The sequence below is a fragment of the Antechinus flavipes genome, chromosome 6 (assembly GCF_016432865.1).
Source record: "Antechinus flavipes isolate AdamAnt ecotype Samford, QLD, Australia chromosome 6, AdamAnt_v2, whole genome shotgun sequence".
Classification (NCBI taxonomy): domain Eukaryota; kingdom Metazoa; phylum Chordata; class Mammalia; order Dasyuromorphia; family Dasyuridae; genus Antechinus; species Antechinus flavipes.
In genome coordinates this window covers 229,630,799-229,652,050 of record NC_067403.1, presented here as the reverse complement: position 1 = coordinate 229,652,050, position 21,252 = coordinate 229,630,799, and the positions used below count along the sequence as shown (strand labels likewise).

The 21,252-nt window shown below is 39.2% G+C and overlaps 1 protein-coding gene across 3 annotated transcripts in view; it reads left to right on the top strand.

The window, feature by feature from the left end:
* The window catches only part of PAMR1 (peptidase domain containing associated with muscle regeneration 1), a 103,525-nt gene extending 98,161 nt beyond the window's left edge, over nt 1-5,364 (top strand). For all 3 annotated transcript variants that reach the window (XM_051963819.1, XM_051963816.1, XM_051963817.1), the window contains 2 exons: nt 469-761; nt 3,272-5,364. In XM_051963819.1, the coding sequence (XP_051819779.1) occupies nt 469-761; nt 3,272-3,808 (830 nt within the window). In that variant the 3' untranslated portion in view covers nt 3,809-5,364. The remainder of the gene's footprint in view (nt 1-468; nt 762-3,271) is intronic.
* The last annotated feature ends 15,888 nt before the right edge of the window (nt 5,365-21,252 follow it).

Genomic DNA, 21,252 nt, shown 5'->3' with positions numbered 1-21,252 from the left:
GTGTGTGTGTGTGTGTGTGTGTGTGTGTGTGTGTGTATTGTTCATCCCATTAGAATGTGAGTTCTTTAAGAAAGGGATTGTCTCATTTTTTCTTTACTCTATTACTTATACTTGATATAGTGCTTACTATATAATGTTTATTAAATGATTTTTCACTCATTAGTATAAAGTTATTAGGAGAAGTTTCCCATACAAATTGAAGTGTTGGAGGGAATTAGAGATTTCAAGTGGCAGAAGTTTTAATATTTCCTAAAATATTCAGAAACCAAACTTTCTAGGCTTCTGCCCAGGTAGACAGTAGAGGTCCAATTTAAGTGTAGGAGGAGAGTGACCAACCAAAGCAAAGTGAGCAGCAACGCCAGGTTTTCTCACCAGAGAACCTAAAAGGGGAACTCTCTGGGTTGACTCCCATAGTGGAATGCACCATGTTCAGGGGTAGTAGATCTGAAACCAATACTTCTCTCCTAGTCTGTGGGAAGATTGAGAATGTGACAGCTCCAAAGACAACAGGGACCCGTTGGCCATGGCAAGCGGCCATTTACAGGAGGACCAGCGGTTTGCAGGATAGTGGCCTCCACAAGGGCACGTGGTTCCTGATTTGCAGTGGAGCTCTGGTAAATGAGAGGACCGTTGTGGTGGCTGCCCATTGTGTCACTGACTTGGGCAAGAGCATCTTGATCAAGACGGCCGAGCTCAAAGTGGTTCTGGGAAAGTTCTACCGAGATGATGACCGGGACGAGAAGACTCTTCAGAGTTTACGGGTGAGTGATGAGGGGTTTGTGAAGGGTCTCTGCGTAGCTCAGCAGGAAGGGATATAAAAATGGATATTGTTAGCTGGGACAGCTCACTGAATCAGTCTCCTTCCATTTCATTATTAGAAACACTCTAGAAATACACGTCTTTGTTATCAAATATTTATTAAGCCCTATTATGGGATCATGGAATGGGAAGTTCAAGTCTTTCCTCTGAGGTGTGAGGGCTATATAGTTTGTGTCCTAGGAAGCTGTCTTAATACTACACATTGCTGAGAAGAGACAGATCTGGATTAGCCAAAGGAAACTGGGAATTGCCTAAACTACTCTTCCTAATCCTTATTGGAAATTCCCTAAATCATTAAAATCATAAGTCCAGCTCCTCCCCCTCCCCAAAGGAACACCTATAACTAATTAGATAATAACTAATATTTATGTAGTGGCTTAAGATTTACAAAATATTTTATCTCATTTGATCCTCAAAATAACCCTGTGAAGTAAGTGGTATTATGATCCCCATTTTACTGAAAAGGAAATAGAGGCTGAACAAGTTTAAATATCTTGCCCAAGTAATGAATGTCAGGGCAGAATTTGAATTCAGTTTTTCCCGACTCTAAGTCCAATAATCTATGTATTATACCATCTAGCTACCTCAGCTATCTGTTTTCTATTTACAGTGAGGAACCTCAATTGTGGCTGCTACGAGTGAAACAATATTTAGTTTTAAATTCAATTTAGAATACAAATTCAATAGGTAGGGAGAAACTTTAGGGTGTGACATTCTTGAGCAGAGAAAGGCATCCCTATATCTGTGGACAGAGTCCCTTTTTACTGGAGAAGAAGGAGCAGAGCAGGTCAAGCCCAGATACAAGCTGGCCTGAGGTGTGGCTGCAGGGTGGAGTAGAGTGGATGCTGGTAGCTTCCAATTTTATCTAATAACCAGGTTCAAGGCTCAGTGGTTTCTGTGTTCCTGTGTTCCTTCAGAGTTTAGGGGTGAGTGCTGAGTGATTTGTGAAGGGTATCTGCATAGCTACAAGAAGACCAATGGTTTGCAGGATAGCAACCTCCACAAGGGCACGTGGTTCCTGATTTGCAGTGGAGCCCCAGTAAATGAGAGGACCATTGTGATGGCTGCAGATTTTGTCACTGCCTTGGGCAAGAGCATCAAGCTCAAAGTGGTTCTGGGAAAGTTCTACCCAGATGATGTTTTCAGAACCCTTTATATTTTAGCACCCTGGGAAGAAGCTTCAGTTGTTTCTTCCTAGTTACAGATCAATAGCTAATATAAACAAATCATTGTCCTTGGTACTTGTGAACCAAAGAAGTATTTTCTCTGAAACAGTTCCTAGTCTATCTGGGGAGACAGGATATATACATTAAAAGGTAAACATGGCACAAGATAGAAATGAGTAAGACAGATGTGTAAGGGAATGATCATTGCAAGGGAAGGTTTCATGGAGGAACCTTCTGGGATAATTTCATGGGTAGCCCCCATGAGTGTGTTTTATTTATTTATTTTTTTGTCCAGATCTCTGATTTCATCGGGGCATGTGGTGGGATGGTGTTAAAGAGAGGGTATAGAATGTGATTTCACTGGTATAGGGAATTCCTGGAAGGGGAAATACTCACCACCAAACTACTAGGGGAGGTAGTTGTCTTCTCTATATCTTATAATATTAGAGAACTTCTTAAAGAACTTAAATGACTGGATGGGGGGGTAAGAGTTGAGGTGAAGAGGGTCATGGGCCCAGTAAGTGTCAGAGATAGGATTTGAATTTGTGTTCCTGACTTTGAGGCTGTTATTGTTTGTCCTTCAGGGAGGTGAGATCATGATAGGCAGGTGAATTGGATTTAAATGAGGGAGGGCTGGTCAAGGTCACCTGCCTCACTTTTCCCTCCAGAACCATCTGGGTCCAGTGAAAAGATATCAGTCAAGACAAAGTCTTTGAGAGTAGCTCTCTATCTACTTTGTACCATATTAGTATGAAATTAACAATAATATTGATTCATAAAACAAACTTTCATTATTAATAATAGGCTGAATCTATAGCATTTAGAAGTTTACAAAGCATTTTATGTTCTTTATATAATGATTCTCATGACAACTCTTAATTTCACTTTATAGAAGAGAAAATTGTGGCTCAGAAATGTGGCTGCTACCAGTGAGACAGTATGCAGTTTCAAATTCAATTAATAATATAAATTCGATTTGTATTTCATTGGTATAAGGCAATGGTTCTCAAAGTATGGTCTAAAGAATCCTGGGGATCTCTGAAACCCTTTTAGAGGGTCTACAAATTCAAAAATAGTTTTTATTTCCAATATGGTAAATGTCTATAAATATAATCCAGATAAACAAAAACACTTTGGAGAGATCCTCAATAATTTTTAAAGGATAAAGATACTGAAATTAAAAATTTGAGAACCACTAGGGAATTCCTGGATCATACAACCTGAGTCTAAGTTGGAATTCTGGTGTAGAGGCTGTAAATCCTATATCTTTTTTTTCCCTCTCTTAGATCTCTGCCATCATTGTTCATCCCAACTACGATCCTATCCTGCTCGACTCTGATATTGCTGTTGTAAAGCTCCTTGATAAAGCTCGAATTAGCAGCAGGGTGCAGCCCATCTGCCTGGCAGCGCTTCGGGACTTTAGCACCTCCAGCGAGGAGACCCAAATCACAATCACAGGCTGGAAAATTCTTGCTGATGTGAGGGCCCCCGGTTTTAAGAACGACTCCCTCCGCTCAGGGGTTGTGAAGGTGGTGGACTCTCTACTGTGTGAGCAACAGTATGAGGACCATGGGATCCAGGTCAGCATCACAGACAACATGTTCTGTGCCCAGCAGGACCCGACGGTTCCCTCCAATATCTGCCCTGCCGAGACAGGTGGCATTGCGGCTGTATCTCTGCCTGGGAAAGCTTCCCTCGAACCAAGCTGGCACCTGATGGGACTGGTGAGCTGGGGCTACGACAAGACTTGTAGCCTCAAGCTCTATACTGCCTATACAAAAGTGCTGCCCTTTAAAGACTGGATTGAGAAAAATATGAAATAAGGCCTATTTCTGTAAAATAGTTTCTATTGTGTATATAAAAGTGTGTGCATGCATATATTTGTGTGTGAAAATGAGAAAGGAAGGAAGAAAGGAAGGAAGGAAGGAAGGAAGGAAGGAAGGAAGGAAGGAAGGAAGGAAGGAAGGAAGGAAGGAGGGAAGCAAAGGGAAGGAAGGAAAAGAAAGAAAGAGAGAGAGAGAGAGAAATTGAAAGAAAATAAAAGTGTATCCAGGGAGAGGATATTGTTTTGAAGATTTTCTCTCATTTGCTCATAAACCCAAGTGTGCCTAAGAACCTAGCACTAGCAACAAGCCCCAACTGGGATTTAGCAGAGGCAGGAGTACCTATGAGGCTTCCTTAATTACGAATGGATTGGACTGAATATTTAAAAGGGTCTCTAGGTATGTCTGCCCAGGCTATAACTTACAGTTAGGTGGGCAGCCCATTGAGCTGGCCTTTTAGTACCTGTGTTTTATATGAATCCTGTGTTTAGATCATGGGCTAGGCTCACAACTGAAAAGGAAGAAAAGAACAACTTGGGCAGCATTTGGGAAACCATACAACACTTTGATGATATCAGCCTTCTCCCTGACACACAAGAACATCCTTTAAACACTAGGACTGTGAAACATTGAAGACTGTAGTCTCCATTATGGATGACTTAAAGGAAATGAATGACAATAATTGGCAAGAAAGGTATCCAAGAATATGGAATCAGTAAAAGAGACAGGGAAGCTGTGAGAGGGAGGAAGAAGAGCTGGACCATCTGAGGACTGCATTGATGCTCGTGGAATTTTGAGAAACATAAGGGAAGACCTTCGGTGCACTCAGCAGATCCTTTGAGGATTGATGGATGAGACAGTAGATAAGACAATAGTAACATGGGCTAAAGGGGTAAGGGTGGGTTGATAGCTAGACCCTCGGTGCCCATGTCGATGATATTACAGCTCCATTCAGGAATTGCATACTGAAGAAATCTCATGGACAACTTGTGTTTATATGAGCTTCATTACTTCAAAGAATGTGTGATCTCTACCAACCAATCAACAAGCATTTATAAAGTACTTATTATGTGCAGGGCATTGTGCTAGGTATTAGGAATACAACCCTCAAGGAGCTTACATTCTAACTTACTATCATCTCATTTCATCATATGTGACATCATTATAGCCTCTTGTAAGTCCAAAAGGGGCCCACCCAGTTTGAATAAAGGGGCAAAGAAAAGACTAACAAATCCCTAGGAAATCATCATGGTAGCCTTTCCCATTTTCCGGGCTGGATTCTGGGTTTTGGTCAGCATGCTCAGATCAGAAGTGGAGAATAAGCTGCACTGAGTTGACAAAGGGAATCAAGGGAGAATAGGGACAAGCATCCCTGAGGCTTTTGCTTTACCTACAAAATCCCCAAGTTCCCAATCTGGGAGTGAGAACTTCTTGTACAAGTGCTGGTCCTGGTGCATGCTTTCATGTGCATTGATGCCATATGATGTATTCTTTTCCCTTCCTGAGCTGCTGTAAACACTTTAATAAAATGAGGGTTGGCATTTGAACCTACCAAACCACTATATCTTGAATATTTATTCAACATGCTGGTTTCTCTTTGTCTCTTTGTTCATCACATGAGCATAAAAACTGGTAGCTCCAGCATAAATTCACAAATACCTTGTGGCTTTTGATTTAACTATCTTTGTGGAAGAATGATTCAATGGGAAAAGCACTGGTTCCGGGATCAGACACCTGTTTCAAATTTTATGATATCCATTCATTAGCCAAGTTAAACCATTTAATTTCATAAGGCCTCAGTTTCCTCAACTGAAAGATGAAGAGGTTGGACTAACTGGACTGAGAGGTCCCATCTAGATCTCAATTTATATCCCTTAATTATCCTGAGATGGGACTCTTCCGTTTCCCAGAGTTCTCACCTTGAATCTCAATTACTCAAAATTCACCATATTTCACCAGACAATTAGTCCTTAAAGATTTCCAAACTGCTTTTCTCACAACAGTTCACCCGATAGGAACTCTCCTCAATCCCCTGTTTAATCCTTCACTCACACAGAGTGCCCCTTCTCAACACAGTCACCTAATTGATTCTGGGATTATTATCACCAGAAACTTGTGCTGTGGCCAAACTCTCCTGTATTTCTTGTCTACTCCAATTAGTTGGAGTCTTTTGAGAGAGCGAACTGTCTTACTTTTCTATTTATATCCCTAATGTCTAGTATCTTGATAAAAGTTTAATTTTTCCCCATCTCATCTCATATAAATGGCCCACACCAAGCTTTGGGTTTGGAACAAATTGGAATACCCAGGATAGATCTGACTTCTCAGGTGAAGTTGCTGGCCCAAGTACATTTTTTTGAGCATGGTATTTACATAATTTATTTAAAACATTATAAACACAGAGAAATCTTGTTTATATAATCTAAATCCTAGCAACATATACAAATACATAGAATGATTACAAGTTCATGCTGAGGTAAGAAAATTATATTCTGGGAGAATTATCATTGATGTTCAAATCATCCCCATTCCCCTAACAATATTTCAATGAACATTTTGCTTCCACTTTTCCCAGAGTCAAAAGAGAAAAATTAGCAAATGAAAATTAATAGGAAATAGTGACAAAGCTAACCTAAAAATTATGCTATCTAGCAACCAGTTTTTAGACTGTAGCAAGGACTTCATGATAAAGTCAGATCAAAAACAAGAGTAAAACTATCTAGGATGGTGTGGTTTAGGTGAATTCATTATCTCACAAATCCTTTCAATTTTATCTACTAGTTAGCCATTTTTAGAATACCCCACCTCCCTTCTAGACAGTTATTTGTTTCCAGAATACTTGGGTGTTCAGGCAAGATAGTGGGATTTAATTTTTAATCAAATGAGCTCATTCATCTCCATCAAAAACCAAAAAAGAAAAACAAAGTACTAACACTCCACAATCTTGAACTTCACTGCCCCAACTTTTAAAAAAGAATTTAACAAAGAGGCAAATGGTCCTTTTGAAGGTTAATAAGAAATGATATGGTTTTAGAGAGGAATATGATCCAAAGCAGTGAGATCAATGAGAAAACTATTTCAGTGGTCTCAGAAAAATCCCAACGGAGTGGTTCAGGTGGATTTGAAAGATGCAGGTCAAATTGATAGTCATGTCAATTAATGTAAAAAGGTATAAAGGTTCTGCCCATCTCCAACAGGTTATAGAATTTATGGGAGGACTTGAATTAGAGTTACTCAGCTTTTGATAGCAGGGATAACAGTGATCTGCACCATTGGAGAAAATGGTCACTGATGAGAGCAAAGATTTATTCTGGACTACTAACAACATGGCCAACCATTTAGAAAACACAATACACTTCCAGGAATTTTCCTAACATGACTGGCCACTGCGGAGCTATCAGTCAGAGACATGCTCCTCATTAGTGTTCTGAGGGTGTATTTTCAAAATTTGCCACTTTAACCTGAATAAAAATAAAGATAGTGTCATTTTTAGTGAAATGATAAATCTGGGTAAGTCTAATGATTATGAAGCCTCATCTTGACATCCATTATCTTATTTTATCTTTCACAGACAATCTAAGAAGCCAGAAAACTCTCTCCTGTGTCTTTCCTGTCATTTAAACTTTCTTTTTCCTTTATAATATCCTGTGAAAATCTCCAGTGAAATAATTTGGGTCCCCAGGGTTGGTGAAAGTTTATATCTGTCCGTCTATTAAGAAGATGAGGACATTTCAGAATTGTTTGGTAGCAATTTGTGGGGGTTTTGTGCTTTTTCTGGAAGGAAGACTTGCTTTCTTTGGCAGAGCTACTGGCCAGATGTGCTGCCAGAGCTTAGCATTGGAGGATAGTCTCAAGGACTGGTTTGGGGGGCCCACTTCACATTTATATTCTAGTTCACAATAATATTCATTCAAGGCCTTGTGGATTCGATTTGATAGGGAGAAATGTTCAGATAAAGATCCTTTGTGGGGGTCTGTAATTTAGATATTTTATTTTCAGATGGAAGGTATTAAGAGATTCAGTTCCTGGGGGAAAAAAATCTTGAATTTGCTCATGGTTTCTAAGCAAAAAAAAAAAAAAAAAAAAGTCTGTTAAAGGCAAGGGGGTTTACTAACCAAACAAGACAAAATATGCATTACTTGGGCAAAGGAGTACAGAGAACTATAAATAGGAGGTCTGGCGCCTGATTGAAGTGTGTGACTCGTGCCTAGAGTAGGGAAGAAAAAAGGTCAGTGTGTGGTAGGGAGAGATTGAAACACCATGATACTTACATGAGATCCTACTGGGTAGGTAGCTAGATAGGTAGAAAAGGCAGAGGGGAGCATCTTACTAGTCAGAGAGGATCTTGCCCCCAATTGTCATCTGATTGAAATAAAGACTTCTTGCTAACTAGATCTTAAGCTTGTTTGCTTCTAGTTCCAAAGAAGATATGATCCTCATACACTTTAAATTCTTTTTTTTTAATAACTTTTTATTGATAGAACTCATGCCAGGGTAATTTTTTACAACATTATCCCTTGCATTCACTTCTGTTCTGATTTTTCCCCTCCCCCAGATGGCAAGCAATCCTTTACATATTGAATAGGTTACAGTATTTCCTGGATGCAATATACGTGTGCAGAACGGAACAGTTTTCTTGTTGCACAGGGAGAATTGAATTCAGAAGGTATAAATAATCCAGGAAGAAAAGCAAAAATGCAAGCAGTTTATATTCATCTCCCAATGTTCTTTCTTTGGGTGTAGCTGCTTCTGCCCATCTTTGATCAATTGAGACTGAATTAGCTCTCTTTATTGAAGAGATCCACTTCCATCAGAATACATCCTCAAACAGTATCGTTGTTGAGGTAACACACTTTAAATTCTGTGCTTGGGTAAAAATCCTCAGTTGCTACACCTGAGTTATAGGTGTTTAACTGAAAGAGGAAGCCACAAAAGGAAACCATATTAGGGCACCCATAAATGAATTCTAAAATGTGACTGGAAAACCTTCCAGTTCATTGCTGTTACTTATAACAATCTGTCACTTTCTAATCTGTTCCTCCTGATCTGGGTGTTTTTTTTTTTTCGCTTTTCTCCTTTTAATTTGATATACACAACTAAGGTAGAGCATGTTTTGTCCTCAGAATGCTGAATTTAGAGGGTACAAAGAGCATTAGTTTTTCAGTTACTAAAAATTAACAAAGCTGAGGACAGCGGTCCCTGGTGAGGAACTTCTACCAATGCAGATTCTTCAACTTAGCCTTCAAGAGTTGTCTCTGGGAATAAGTAAGGTCAGTCAGATAGCCAGTATATGTCAGAAACTGGACTGTCAGGACACAGATCATCCTGTCTCTGGGGCCGGTTTTCTATTCTCACTTCCCATTTTCTGCTTTCAAAGGGAAAGAGGGCTATATTTTTGAAATGTACTCTAAGGCTATCCTCCCTCTCCAAGCCTCTTCTTATAGCTTCATAGGAAATAATTTGAGATTAATTTGGAAAAGATGTAATAGTAAATGCTAGCAATGATATAATAAAGAGCAGATTATGAGAAATAAATGAACCATGATTTGTACTTGCTGGGCTCACTGTCTTGGTGAGCTTTAGGATCATTTTGCCTTCTACATCATCCCTACGGGGATCAGGGATTCGCTATGGCAAAACATTTCCCTCAAAAGGAAAAAGTGTTCTTTTTCTCCTTCCTGCTTCATACCCTGGCAATCACTGATGTATGGATCATTTGGGATATCTGCTAGACTCTAAGGTTTGAGAGAGAATTGGGATACGCTTCTTCAGTACCCATGGGAGGGAAAAATTTTTTTATTCAACCATATAAGGACAGGACTGCTGGGAGTACCTTTCAGGGAATGATACAGTTGTAAGTAGAAATATGGGGGGAAATTAGCACTGAGGAGTGAACTTTTAGTGACTGATAATATAAATTACTTTTTAAAAGTTTTTCTCCTATCTTAAGCCCAAGAAAGTGATTTCTAAATCTTGGCTTTACTTCTTACCTTTATGAGTGAACTTTGGGACTCAATAAAATGAGAAAGTTATACTCAGAGGTCCTCAGGTTCACTTCTATTTCTAGAACCCCTTCCTGGTCATCTCTACATCAAGCTGTTTCCACTTGTGTCTGATGGAAGACTAGATTCTGCTCCTGGGACCTAAAGCTTTTGCTCTCTCATCTTCCACCATGGCATTTCTCAGATATCTACACTCTGGTTATCAACCCTTTTTCAGCCCTTCTTTATTGTCTTTTCTCACAAGAATGTAAGCTCCTTGAGGACAGGGATCATTTAGTTGCTTGCATTTATTTTCCCTAGCACTTAGCACAGTGCCTAGCACATAGGAAGTGCTTAAAATGTTTGCACTCAATCTCTCTGTCTCTGTCTCTCTGACTCTGTCTCTCTGTCTCTCTGTCTTTCTCTCTCTCTCTCTCTCTCTCTCTCATCTATAATCTATCAATTCTCCATCTATTAACTGTCAATATATTTATCAGATATACCTATTTCTATATGATCATCACCTACCTATCTATCATCTATCTGTAGCTCTTTCCATCAATGATCCACCTATCTCTATCATATGTCTTCATCATCTATCCTATCATCCATCACTTATCTCTGTCATCTACTTCTACTTCTTTTTACCATCTGTTCTACCTGTCATATTTTTATATATATATATAATATATATATATATATAGAGAGAGAGAGAGAGAGAGAGAGAGAGAGAGAGAGAGAGATTTGAGAGGGGAAAGTGCTGACATCCATGCAAAGATTGAATGGACAATTCACAGCTCATTTCAGTTCAGGTGTCATCTTCCCACCCTTGATTACGTCTTGATAAGCAGAGTCCTCACTCCTTTAATTAAAATTCAACAGTCAATATATTTAGGACCAAAACTCTAAGCATTTTCAGGTTTTCCACTTGTTAAAAAAGATTTGTGAAACAACAACCTGTTCTTTATGCAGAAATTCTCAATTCAGGTTTGAGCCTAAAAATATCTTTCCAATCACACTTATAGAAAAATCACAGATGCCATGTAAAGATATAGATATGTACGTGTGTCTTAAACATCTAGTATCTATCAGAAGCAAGAAGAGTCAATTGATTTGTCTAAAATCACACACAATTAGAAAAAGAAGTCCTCTGACTCTTGAACCTCTACTCTTTCCACTTCATTATTAGTAACACTATTACTCAACAAGCACTGATTAGCCTCTCACTATGTAGTAGACACTGAGGATGCTAAAATAACAATTAAGTCGTCCTTCTCTCCTGTCCATTTCTTTGACTCCCACAATTCCTTTTTTTTATCTCCTTTGTTTGACTGTGTCCTGTCCTCCCCAAATTCAAGTTATGGCTTTCTTCACAATTCCCAAATCCTCCAAGTTTCCCTCCCCTTTCCTCCTCCTCTCTATTCATTCTTCTACCCTGACTTTTTTAAAAATGGAGAATCTTTGGGAGACCATCTAATGACCTGATGCTGGGGAATCCTTGTTTCTAAGCCTCAGAGACACAAAACAATAATAGAATTTTGGAGGAGAAGGGACTTCAGAGATTATTGCATTTATTTTTTTTCATAGATAAGGAAACTGAAACTAGTATTTTACTTGCCCAAGGCAAGTATCTCTCATATCAATAATAAATAACAAAGTTAGGGTCCAACAAAAGGATTTTAATTCTAGAAAGCAGAAAAGAAAATGTTTCAATGCGTTCAGCATAAAAATGGGTTAAGCAAATAGTTCTCTAACATTGCATGATGATCTGAAAATGGTCCCCATGGGATATGACCCCTCTGTTCACTTGGCTGCTATTCTGTTCCCCAGGCTACTTTTTCCTGATAAACTTTGACCACAGAAACATTTCTTCACTGTTGTTACTTCTGTGAGTAATGGGATTATTTATCAGCCTTTTATGGGGTTTTATTTCTATATTATTCTATATATTCTATATATGGTTTTATTTCTATATTAGGAATGTACAAATTACTTGACTATATGACAACCAATGTATAGTATAAAAAGGACAACCAAGGCAATGTATGAGTAAAAAATATAGGGAATGATTTCACCATATATATCATTCATTTTTTTTTATTCTTAATTTTTTATTCCTCCTACAGTCTGAGACAATGTATTATGCACAGTAGAGAAGGGTTCTTCTACCCTTTGAGTCAAGACCTTGAATGAAATTCTAAAAACAATTTATTTAACCCTTCTGAGACTTGGAAAAACTTCCTGAGACTTACCTATTTGATATCTGCTTCTGAAAGAGACATGCTCAGTCGAGGAGTTCTTGCTAAGAACTCCTGTATTCCAACAGGAATGACCAACAGTGATCATCAAGTATGGAAGTTCTTAACCTGTGAGCCACCGATCAACTTCAGAAGGTCTCTGAAATTGTCATTTTTTAAAACATTCTAACTGTATTCAACCTAAGTGGTTTTCTCTGAAAGCTTATGGATATTATATTGCATTTAAAAATATGATTCTGGAGGCAGCTAGGTGGCACAGTGGATGGAGCACTAGCCCTAAAGTCAGGACCTAAGTTCAAATCTGGTCTCAGACACTTAACACTTCCTAGCTGTGTGATCCTGGGCAAGTCACTTAACCCCAATTGCCTCAGAAAAAAATTAAAAATATGATTCTAAGAAGGGGACTCTGGACATCACTAGATTGCCATTGCATCTATCTCACACACATGTGTTAAAAACTGCTGAATTAGTCAACCCCCCCCCAGTTTTATAACAGATAAAATTAATGTTGGAAAAAACAATTGTCTTGGTCACATGAGTAGGAAATAGAGAGACAGGGTTTGAACTCAGGACTTTGGACTCAAAATTAATTTTGCCCCCACAGCACCATGTTGTTCCCTATGCTAATGGAACCACAAATCCTTCTCTACTCTTGTAATATCTTGAGGAGGACATTTAGAATTCAAATTTCATCTAGGCTTAATTCTGCTTGGAGGCTAATCCTTCCTAAGAGCATCATGGAGAGTCCACTGGACTTGGAAAACCGGCTTTCAAATTTTGCATCAGACATGGATCAGATGCGTTTTTCTCATGTGTAATCTCAGTTTTCTCATGTGTAAAATGAGAGAGATTTTACTGAATGGTCTCTAAAATGCCATCCAAATGAAAATCTACGATCTTCTTGATCACTCTTGACAGATTGCCATTCATCTCTGAATCTCTCCAATGTTCCAAAAGACATTAATTACTTCCTGAGGCAGCCTGGACATCTGCAGGATGGCTCTGATTCTTATTGTTTTGGATTGTTTGTCTGTTTTACATTATCCCAAGCTCTTTCAACTTTAGGTCCTAGTTTTGTCTTCTGCACCAGCATTGAATAAGTCTCCTTCCTTTAAGTATTGAAAGACAGTCCTCCCAGGAGTTTGTATTGATGCTCCCTTCCCACTTGGTTCAGTCTATGACTCGATGAACTATTTCTTCAACTCTGTTCTCCCAGCTTTCTCATCCTGGCAATGCTTGTGCTCCTCCATTCCTCCCTAGAGCTCCCATTTGAGGAAGTTCCCATCACAGCCATGCTCATTTCTAACCCCACTCACCTCCTGCAGACTCTTTGGCTTATTTTTCTACTTTTTTTCTGCACCATTCCACTCCCTCTCTTTTCTGTATTGTTTTCCCTTATTAGAATGTAAGCTCTTTGAAGGCAAGGACTGTATTACTCTTGCCAGTATTTGTATTCCCAGGTCTTAGCTCAGTGCCTAGAATATAGTCAATCCTTATTAAAAGCTCTCCATTTCTCTGTGTGTCTATCTGTTTCTGTCTCTCTTTCTTTCTCTCTCTCTCTCTGTCTCTCTCTTTCCCCCATCCTCCTTCCTTCCTTCCTCCCTCCTCTCTCTTTACCTTTCTGTCTCTGTCTATCTCTGTCTTTATCTCTGCCTGTCTCTCTCTTCTTTCCTTCCTCCATTCCTTTCCTTTAATCTACCTTTCTCTCCCTCTCTGTCTCCTCTCTGTTTCTCTGTATGTCTTTGTCTCTCCATATCTATCTACTTTTCCCCCTTCTCCTTCCCATCTTTCCCTCTTCTCCCTTTACCCCCTACCTTTGCCCTGTCTCTCTTTCCTTCTTTCCCTCGCTTTCCTTCTCTCCTATCCTCTCCCTTAAGTTCTTTCCTTTTCTTAAACATTCTAAAAATAACATGGCTCCAAGACTCCTATTGGCCTTCCTTGAAAGTGACTCAATTTGTTCACTAATAATCCCTTTTAAAAATTTCCTGAAGTCAATTGGTTGTTGGTTTGATTCATATTTTTTATGGAGTTCATTTGTCCTCTGTTCTTGATAAACTACAGGTAAAATCTCTGACTATGATGAACTCCTGAGTACTAGGAGGGGACTGACAAGGGTCTCTGGAGATATTGATTTAAAAAAATCAAATGGGGATTTGATGGGGTCATTTGATGGGACAAATAGGGTCAAGTTCATAAAGTTTGGTGTAGTGTTATTTGGGATTTGATTGCCTATCTTTGGTAGTTTTCTATCTATAGCCTGGAATTTCTCAAATTCTGGATATCGATAAAGGAAGGATTCAGATAAATTAAAATTCTCTGTTTTATTTTTTATTTAAATACTCTGCCCCCCTTTTTTCTTCTTTTCTATGTTCTATGCTTACTTAACATAGATTTTTGTCTCTTGATAAGGAGATTGTAATGAATTGGGGGGCTTATCTTCATGCAGGCTTGATGACCCTATTGGGGGATTACAATTTATGATTATTCATATCACTGAAGAAGGGTGCCTTACAATTAGAAACATTTACTTACAGCCAGAGAAGGATGGAGGCAGCTTTTATTCAGAACAGAAATCTTAGCAAATAATAGAAAAAGGTAAAATAAATCCTCCACACTTTTGACGCTGTAACTTTTATAGCACAAATCAAAGGCATATGGGCACTGAATTTTGCAAAGTTAAAATGTGGAAATGCCTCAGAGGGTACTTGGAATGAAGGCAGCATCTAAACGTGGTAGATGGAAGGTAGGCTATTCTTTCATTCCCTTGCCTTCCCTCAACCCAAATGCATCTTTTAAAAATAAAATATAAGAAAAAAGTATAACAGATTTAACAATAGCTTAGCTTTTGAAAGAAAAAAAAAACTGAGCACAAAATTACAAAATATAGCTTACTTTTAAGTGGTATATAAATAACTTTACATAGATGATCTCATTTGATCCTCAAAACAACTCTGTGACTTTGGTTGCTATTGCCCACATTTTACAAATGAGGAATTCATACTGAGAAAGGTCCCATGGCTTGCCAAAGATCACCCAGTTAATAGATATCTGATGTAGGATTTGAACTCAGTTCTTCTGATTCCCAATCCATCACTCTCTCCACTGCCAACTTGATGGCTTAAAATCCATTTTTTTTTCTGATTTAAGTCAGTTCAATAAACACTTTGTTAAATGTATACTGTGTACATTTACTACAGAATAAAGACCACAGCAAGAATATGTCGTTAATGATCCAAGGATAAACTGAAATAGTTCCTCCCTTCATTTTTGTTTTCTTTGGGCATTCAGTAAGAAGTTGGGTTTATAAAAGAGGAAATTGAGACTCAGAAGGTGAACTAGCTAATTTGAATGGACAAACATGTTTGGACACAAGAACTCTCCCAATCCAGGGCATTTTCTAAAGAGCATAACACACAATGAAAATAAAGACCTACAATATGCCAAATTCCCTTCTCTTCTACCCTAAACTTGAGACAATGTAGTTAGGAGTAAGAGCCCTGAATCTGAACTGGAGGACCTGGGTTTTGAGTTCCAGATCTTCTATCTATTCCCTGTATAATGCAGATTGAGTCTCTTCTCTCTGGGATGAGAGAGAAGAGGGCATGGATTAAATGTTTTCTGAGTTCAGCAGTACTGGTAAATATTTAGCAATCAGGTCCTTGAAAATGTATTCAGGACACAGTTTTAAGTTTAATAGGAAATATTAACAATTTCCTCCCGAGATTTTTTTTTTTTGAAGAGAGAAGAAACTCTGTAGTCGGAACCTCTCATTCAGATTTGTTGTTTATTTATTCAGTCATATCCAACTGGTCAAGATCCCTTGGACCATTATATACCATGCCTCTCTATTCCCCATTATCTCCCAAAGTGTGTCCAAGTTCATGCTCATTGCTTCCATGACACTATCTATCCATCTTATCCTCTCCCACCCCCTTCTCCTTTCACCTTCAATCGTTCTCGGAACCAAGGTCTTTTCCAATGTGTGCTGCCTTCTCATTATGTAGCCAAATTTTTAAGTTTCTGCATCAGGATTTTTTCTTCCAATGAGTAGTCTGAATTAATTTATTTAAGTATTGACTGATTTGATCTCCTTGCTGTTCAAGGAACTCTCAAAAGGCTTTTCCAGCATCATAATTCAAATACATTGATTATGCAGGGCTCAGCTTTCCTTACAACCCAACTCATAGTCATCATTGCCACTGGAAAACCATAGCTTTAACTTGAAAGATCTTTGTTGGCAAAGTTTTGGCTCTATTTTTTAGTATGCCATCCAGATTTTTCATAGCTTTCCTTCCAAGGAAAAAGTATCCTTTAATTCCATGACTATGGTCATTGTCTTCGAGCTCAAGAATATAAAATCTAGCGCTGCTTCTATTTAATTTGCCTCCATTTTCTAGAAACTGATGTGACCAGCTGTTATGATCTTAAGGGCTTTTTTAAATGATTAGATTCTACACTTTCCTCTTTTATCCTCATCAAGAGACTTTTTAGTTCTAATTCACTTTCTTCCATTAGAGTGTTATGATCTGGATATCTGAAATTGTTTATATATATTTTTTAAATTTTAGCTTTTGATTCATCTAGTCTAGCATTTCACATGGTATATTATGCGTATGAATAAAATAAATAATAAATATGCCTTATTATGCTGCTTTTTCAATCTTAAACCAATTGGTTTTTCCATGTTTAGCTCTAACAGTTGTCTCTTGACGTATGCACAGATTCCTTAGGAGACAAGAAAAATGATCTAGTACTCTCATCTCTTGAGGACTTGTCACATTTTGTGAGGTCCAAGCAGTCAAAGACTTTAATGTAGTCAATGAAGCAGTAGATTTTTTTAGTGGAACAACTTGGCTTTCTCCATAACTCAGGAAATATTGGCAATTTGGTCTCTAGTTCCTCTGCCTCTTTGAAAATGAACCTGTACTTCTTGTAGGTCTTGGTCTATCTAGTCTGAAGTCTAACTTGTAGAATCTTAAGTACAAAATTCCTGGTGTATGAAATGAGTACAATTGTTCAGGAATTTAACTTGACATTGAATTTCTTTAAGATAGGGGTATAAACTGATCTTTTCCATTCTAATAGCCATTATTGAATTTTTCAAATTTGCTAGCACATTGAGCGCAGCACTTTTAACATCATTGTTTTTTAGAATTTTGAATAGCTCCTCTGTAATTCCATCACCTTCACTAGCTTTATTGTTAACAATGTGTAGTAGGACCCACTTGACTTCATGTGCCAGAATGTCTTACTCTAAATCAGTAACTGCCATGATGTAGTGATGTTTCCTTTTTCAGTATGTATGACTCTTTATGACCTTATATGGGGTTTTCTTGACAAAGTTACTGAAGTGATTTGCCATTTCCTTTTCCAGTTCATTTTTCAGATGAAAAAACAGAGGCAAACAGAGGACAAAGTGACTTGTCCAGGGTTACACACCTAGTAAGTGACTGAGGCCAAATTTGAACTAGTGGAGATGAATCTTCCTGACTTCCTGCTAGTGTTAAGTCTAGCACTCCATCCACTATACCACTTAGCTGCTCCTCAGTTACCACACGATTGTGATTATGAATGTTAAAATCTTTCTTGTACAGTTCTTCTGGATATTTTTGCCATGTCTTAATCTCTCCAGCTTCTATTAAGTCCCTAACATTTTTGTCTTTTATCATGTCCATTTTACATAAACCATTCCCTTGATGTCTATAATTTTCTCAAAGAGATGTCTTGTCTTCTCATTATATTGTTTTCATCTTTTTTTATATTGCTTGTTTAAGAAAATATCTCTCCTTACCCATTCTTTGCAATTCTCCATTCATTTGGATATATCTTTTCCTTTCTCCTTTATTTTTTCTTTTCCTTTTTTCCTCAGTAATTTGCAAAATCTTACCAGACAGCCTTTTTTTCTTCTTGCTCTTCTTTTTTTTTGGGAGGAGAGAAGAGGTTTTTTGCTGCGTCCTAAACAATATTTTATACCTTTATCCATAGTTCCTCAGGCACACTACCAAATTTAATCCTTTAAATCTATTTATTGCTTCCATGTCATATTCATAAGAAACATTATTTATTTAAGTCATACCTGTACAGTCTGGTGGTTTTCCCTTTCTTCAATTTAAGTCTGAATTTTCCAATGAGAAACTCATGATCTGAGTCACAATCGGCTCTATTTATTCAGGTAAGGACTTTCTAGTATAGCAACTCCTTTCACTAATATAAATTCCCTAATTATCTGTCAAAGTTCTGTTCAAGTGTGTCTTGCTAGAGGGAGACCATCCAGATGGTCTCCTTCTCCCCAGCTGCTAATATGTTTTTAAAGAAAGTTTTTTTGTAAATAATAATAACAAATAGCATTTTAAGGAGAGAGAAGGAAAGAGAGAGAGAGATTGAAGAAAGAGATAGGAGAGGAAGAAACAGAAAGAGAGAGATGAGAGATGAGAGAGAGAGAGAGAGAGAGAGAGAGAGAGAGAGAGAGAGATTGAAGAGGGAAAGACAGAGATAGAGAGACAGAGACAGAGATATTGGAGAGGAAGTGAGAGGCAGATACAGACAGAGAGAATGAGAATGATGAGAATGAGAGAAGAGAAAGGTACCTCCAAAGGATAAATCCATTGTAGAAAAGTACTCTTTGTTTTGTTTTTGTTTTTAAACATTAAAATACTCTTAAGAAAAAATATCTAACACAAGAAAATGAAAAGAAAAAAATTATTTCAGCAAAGATTTTTTTTAAAAATATCTGAGGAATATCGAGAATGGGGTGGGGAGGGGGAGATTGGAGGAGGGGAACTAGTGTCTAGGATCAGGAAAACGTTTGAATTTCACTTCAACCAGATGTTAGCTGTGAAACTTGGCCTCTCTCCGTCTCAGTTTCTTCATCTGTGAAAAGGAGACAATAATATTTGAAACAATTATCTGACAAGCTGGTGTAAGACTCAAACGTGACACTGAAACAATCTACAAAGCTTTAAGTGTTCTATAAATGAAACCTCTCTCTCTCTCTCTCTCTCTCTCTCTTCCCCAAGGCAAACGATTCCCAATCGATTAGGAAGTCCACCGCTTTTCGGAGTCTCATCTTGAACACGTCCACTTAGCTCGGGATTCCTTCTCAGGTTAACTAAGACTGGTGCTCGGTCTCCCCCGAGCAAGGGGCGCTTCACTTCCCTCTCCCACTTCTGCCCGTTCGGGTACTGATTTCTTTTATCTCCAATAGAGGTCAGCAAAGCTTCAGGATTAGCAGATGGGATGACCACCCCCCACCCCTCCACCTCCAGCTTCTGTTCTCAGCACAGGAAGATGGGGAACACGGGGAGGGGTGGGGGAGATATTGTGGAAAACCCCAACTACAAACCGCTCTCACTAAGCTGCTTCGCCTAGGAGTGAGGGCAGCTACCAAATAAAAGAACAGTGCTGGTAGATCCCCCTATGGCGTTTGGGGACCAGTTAAAGAGCTAAACAGAGATTTCCCAACCACCCCCACTCCCCTCTCCTTCCCTGTCCAGTTTCCAAGAAAGATGACACATGGAAAGGAGAAAAGACATTAGTGATCTTAAACATTGTTTGAACCACAGCGTGAAATGTTCCGGGGGGAGACTTCTGTAATAAGAGTGACAAAGAAGACATCCCCAAGTGGTCCTCAGTTGTTTGGAACTGTGTAAGAGGCGATCGCAGAAAAGCTCGGAGGTCCCTTCTCCTTCTGGCATCCTCTGGGTGCCAAAGATCACGAAAAGCCAACCTTCAGAAGGAAGAACCCGTATTTGCTAGTTAGCCCATCTGTCTTCCCTCTTTTGCCCTCAGGGCTTTGAAGATGGGAATCTGAGGGATTACTCCTGCGCGCGCGCGCACAAACACACACACACACACACACACACACACACACACACACACACACACCACACATACACAGTCACGCACGCACACACATACACACTCCCGCCGCCAAGACTCAGATCTCTGCTGAGAGCTCGACCCCCGACCCCTTTCGAGTTCCCTTATTTAAAAAATTATGCCCCCTCTCCCCAGAGGTTCATGAATATTAATCCCCATGAATAATTGAAGACGGGCAATTTATTCGGTTTGAGGAGAGAGCCTCGTCCGTGGCAGTGGCGGCGGCGGAGGCAGCCCGCTCCTTTAGATTAGTGGGCTTCAGCAGCTTGTAGGATTTTCTGTCTGGGCTGTTTCCCAGCTCGCTCTCCCACTCCCTTCTGCCCTTGCTTCTGGTTTCTCTGGTTCCCTGCGCCCACCTACCCGCGAGCACCAATCGCGGTTCATCGATTTCCCCTGAGGTTTCTCATGGCAGCTTAGCCTGACAGCTGTCATTCAACCTGCCGTCCCCCACCCCCTCCCCCTTTCCAGCCCAGGATTACCCGGTTCTCTCCTTTTGTGAAAGACTCTAGGCTCCTGCTGCTTCCCTAGTTCCTTCCTTCCTCTCTTTCTTCCTTATTTTCTTTTTTCTTTCTTTCTTTTCTTCTTCCTTCCTTCCTTCCTTCCTCTTTCTTTTTCTCTCTCTTTTTTCTCTTTCTTCCTACCCTTTCTTCTTTCTTTTTTCCTACCCTTTCTTCTTTCTTTCTTCCTACCCTTCCTTCTTTCCTTTGTTTTCTTCCTTCTATCCATCTTCCTCTCTTTCTTTCTTTCTTTCTTTCTTTCTTTCTTTCTTTCTTTCTTTCTTTCTTTCTTTCTTTCTTTCTTTCTTTCTTCTTCCTTCCTTCCTTCCTTCCTTCCTTCCTTCCTTCCTTCCTTTCTTTCCTTCCCTCCCTCTTTCCTTCCTTCCTTCTTTTCTCCCTTCCTCCTTTCCTCCCTCCATTTCTTTTTCCATCCTCACTTCCTTCAGTCCTTTTTTTTTTTTTTTAAGCTTTGTGAGCTAGTCCTCAGGACGGAGTGGAAAGGAACAAGAGAGAGGGAGTTTGTTAGCTCCAGAGTGTTAAAAGAGAAAAGGCTCACTGAAGTAGCTTCTCCATCCGTGTGGCATTCCCATTGCGCTCTGGCGCTTCCCTGTCTCCGAGGATACCCGGGTTCTAGGATCAGTGGGCAGGTGGGGATGGAGTGGAGAAAGCCCGGGCTAAGAAAACCTGCCGGGATGAGATTCTCAAAAAGAAAAACGAGGTCCCCAAACAAGGGAATGGGAGGGATGCCTTTTTTTTTTTTTTTTTTTTTTTTAATGCAAATAATAATTAGAAAGAACCGTAGCGGAGAAGTGGTCCGCCAAGAGCGGGTC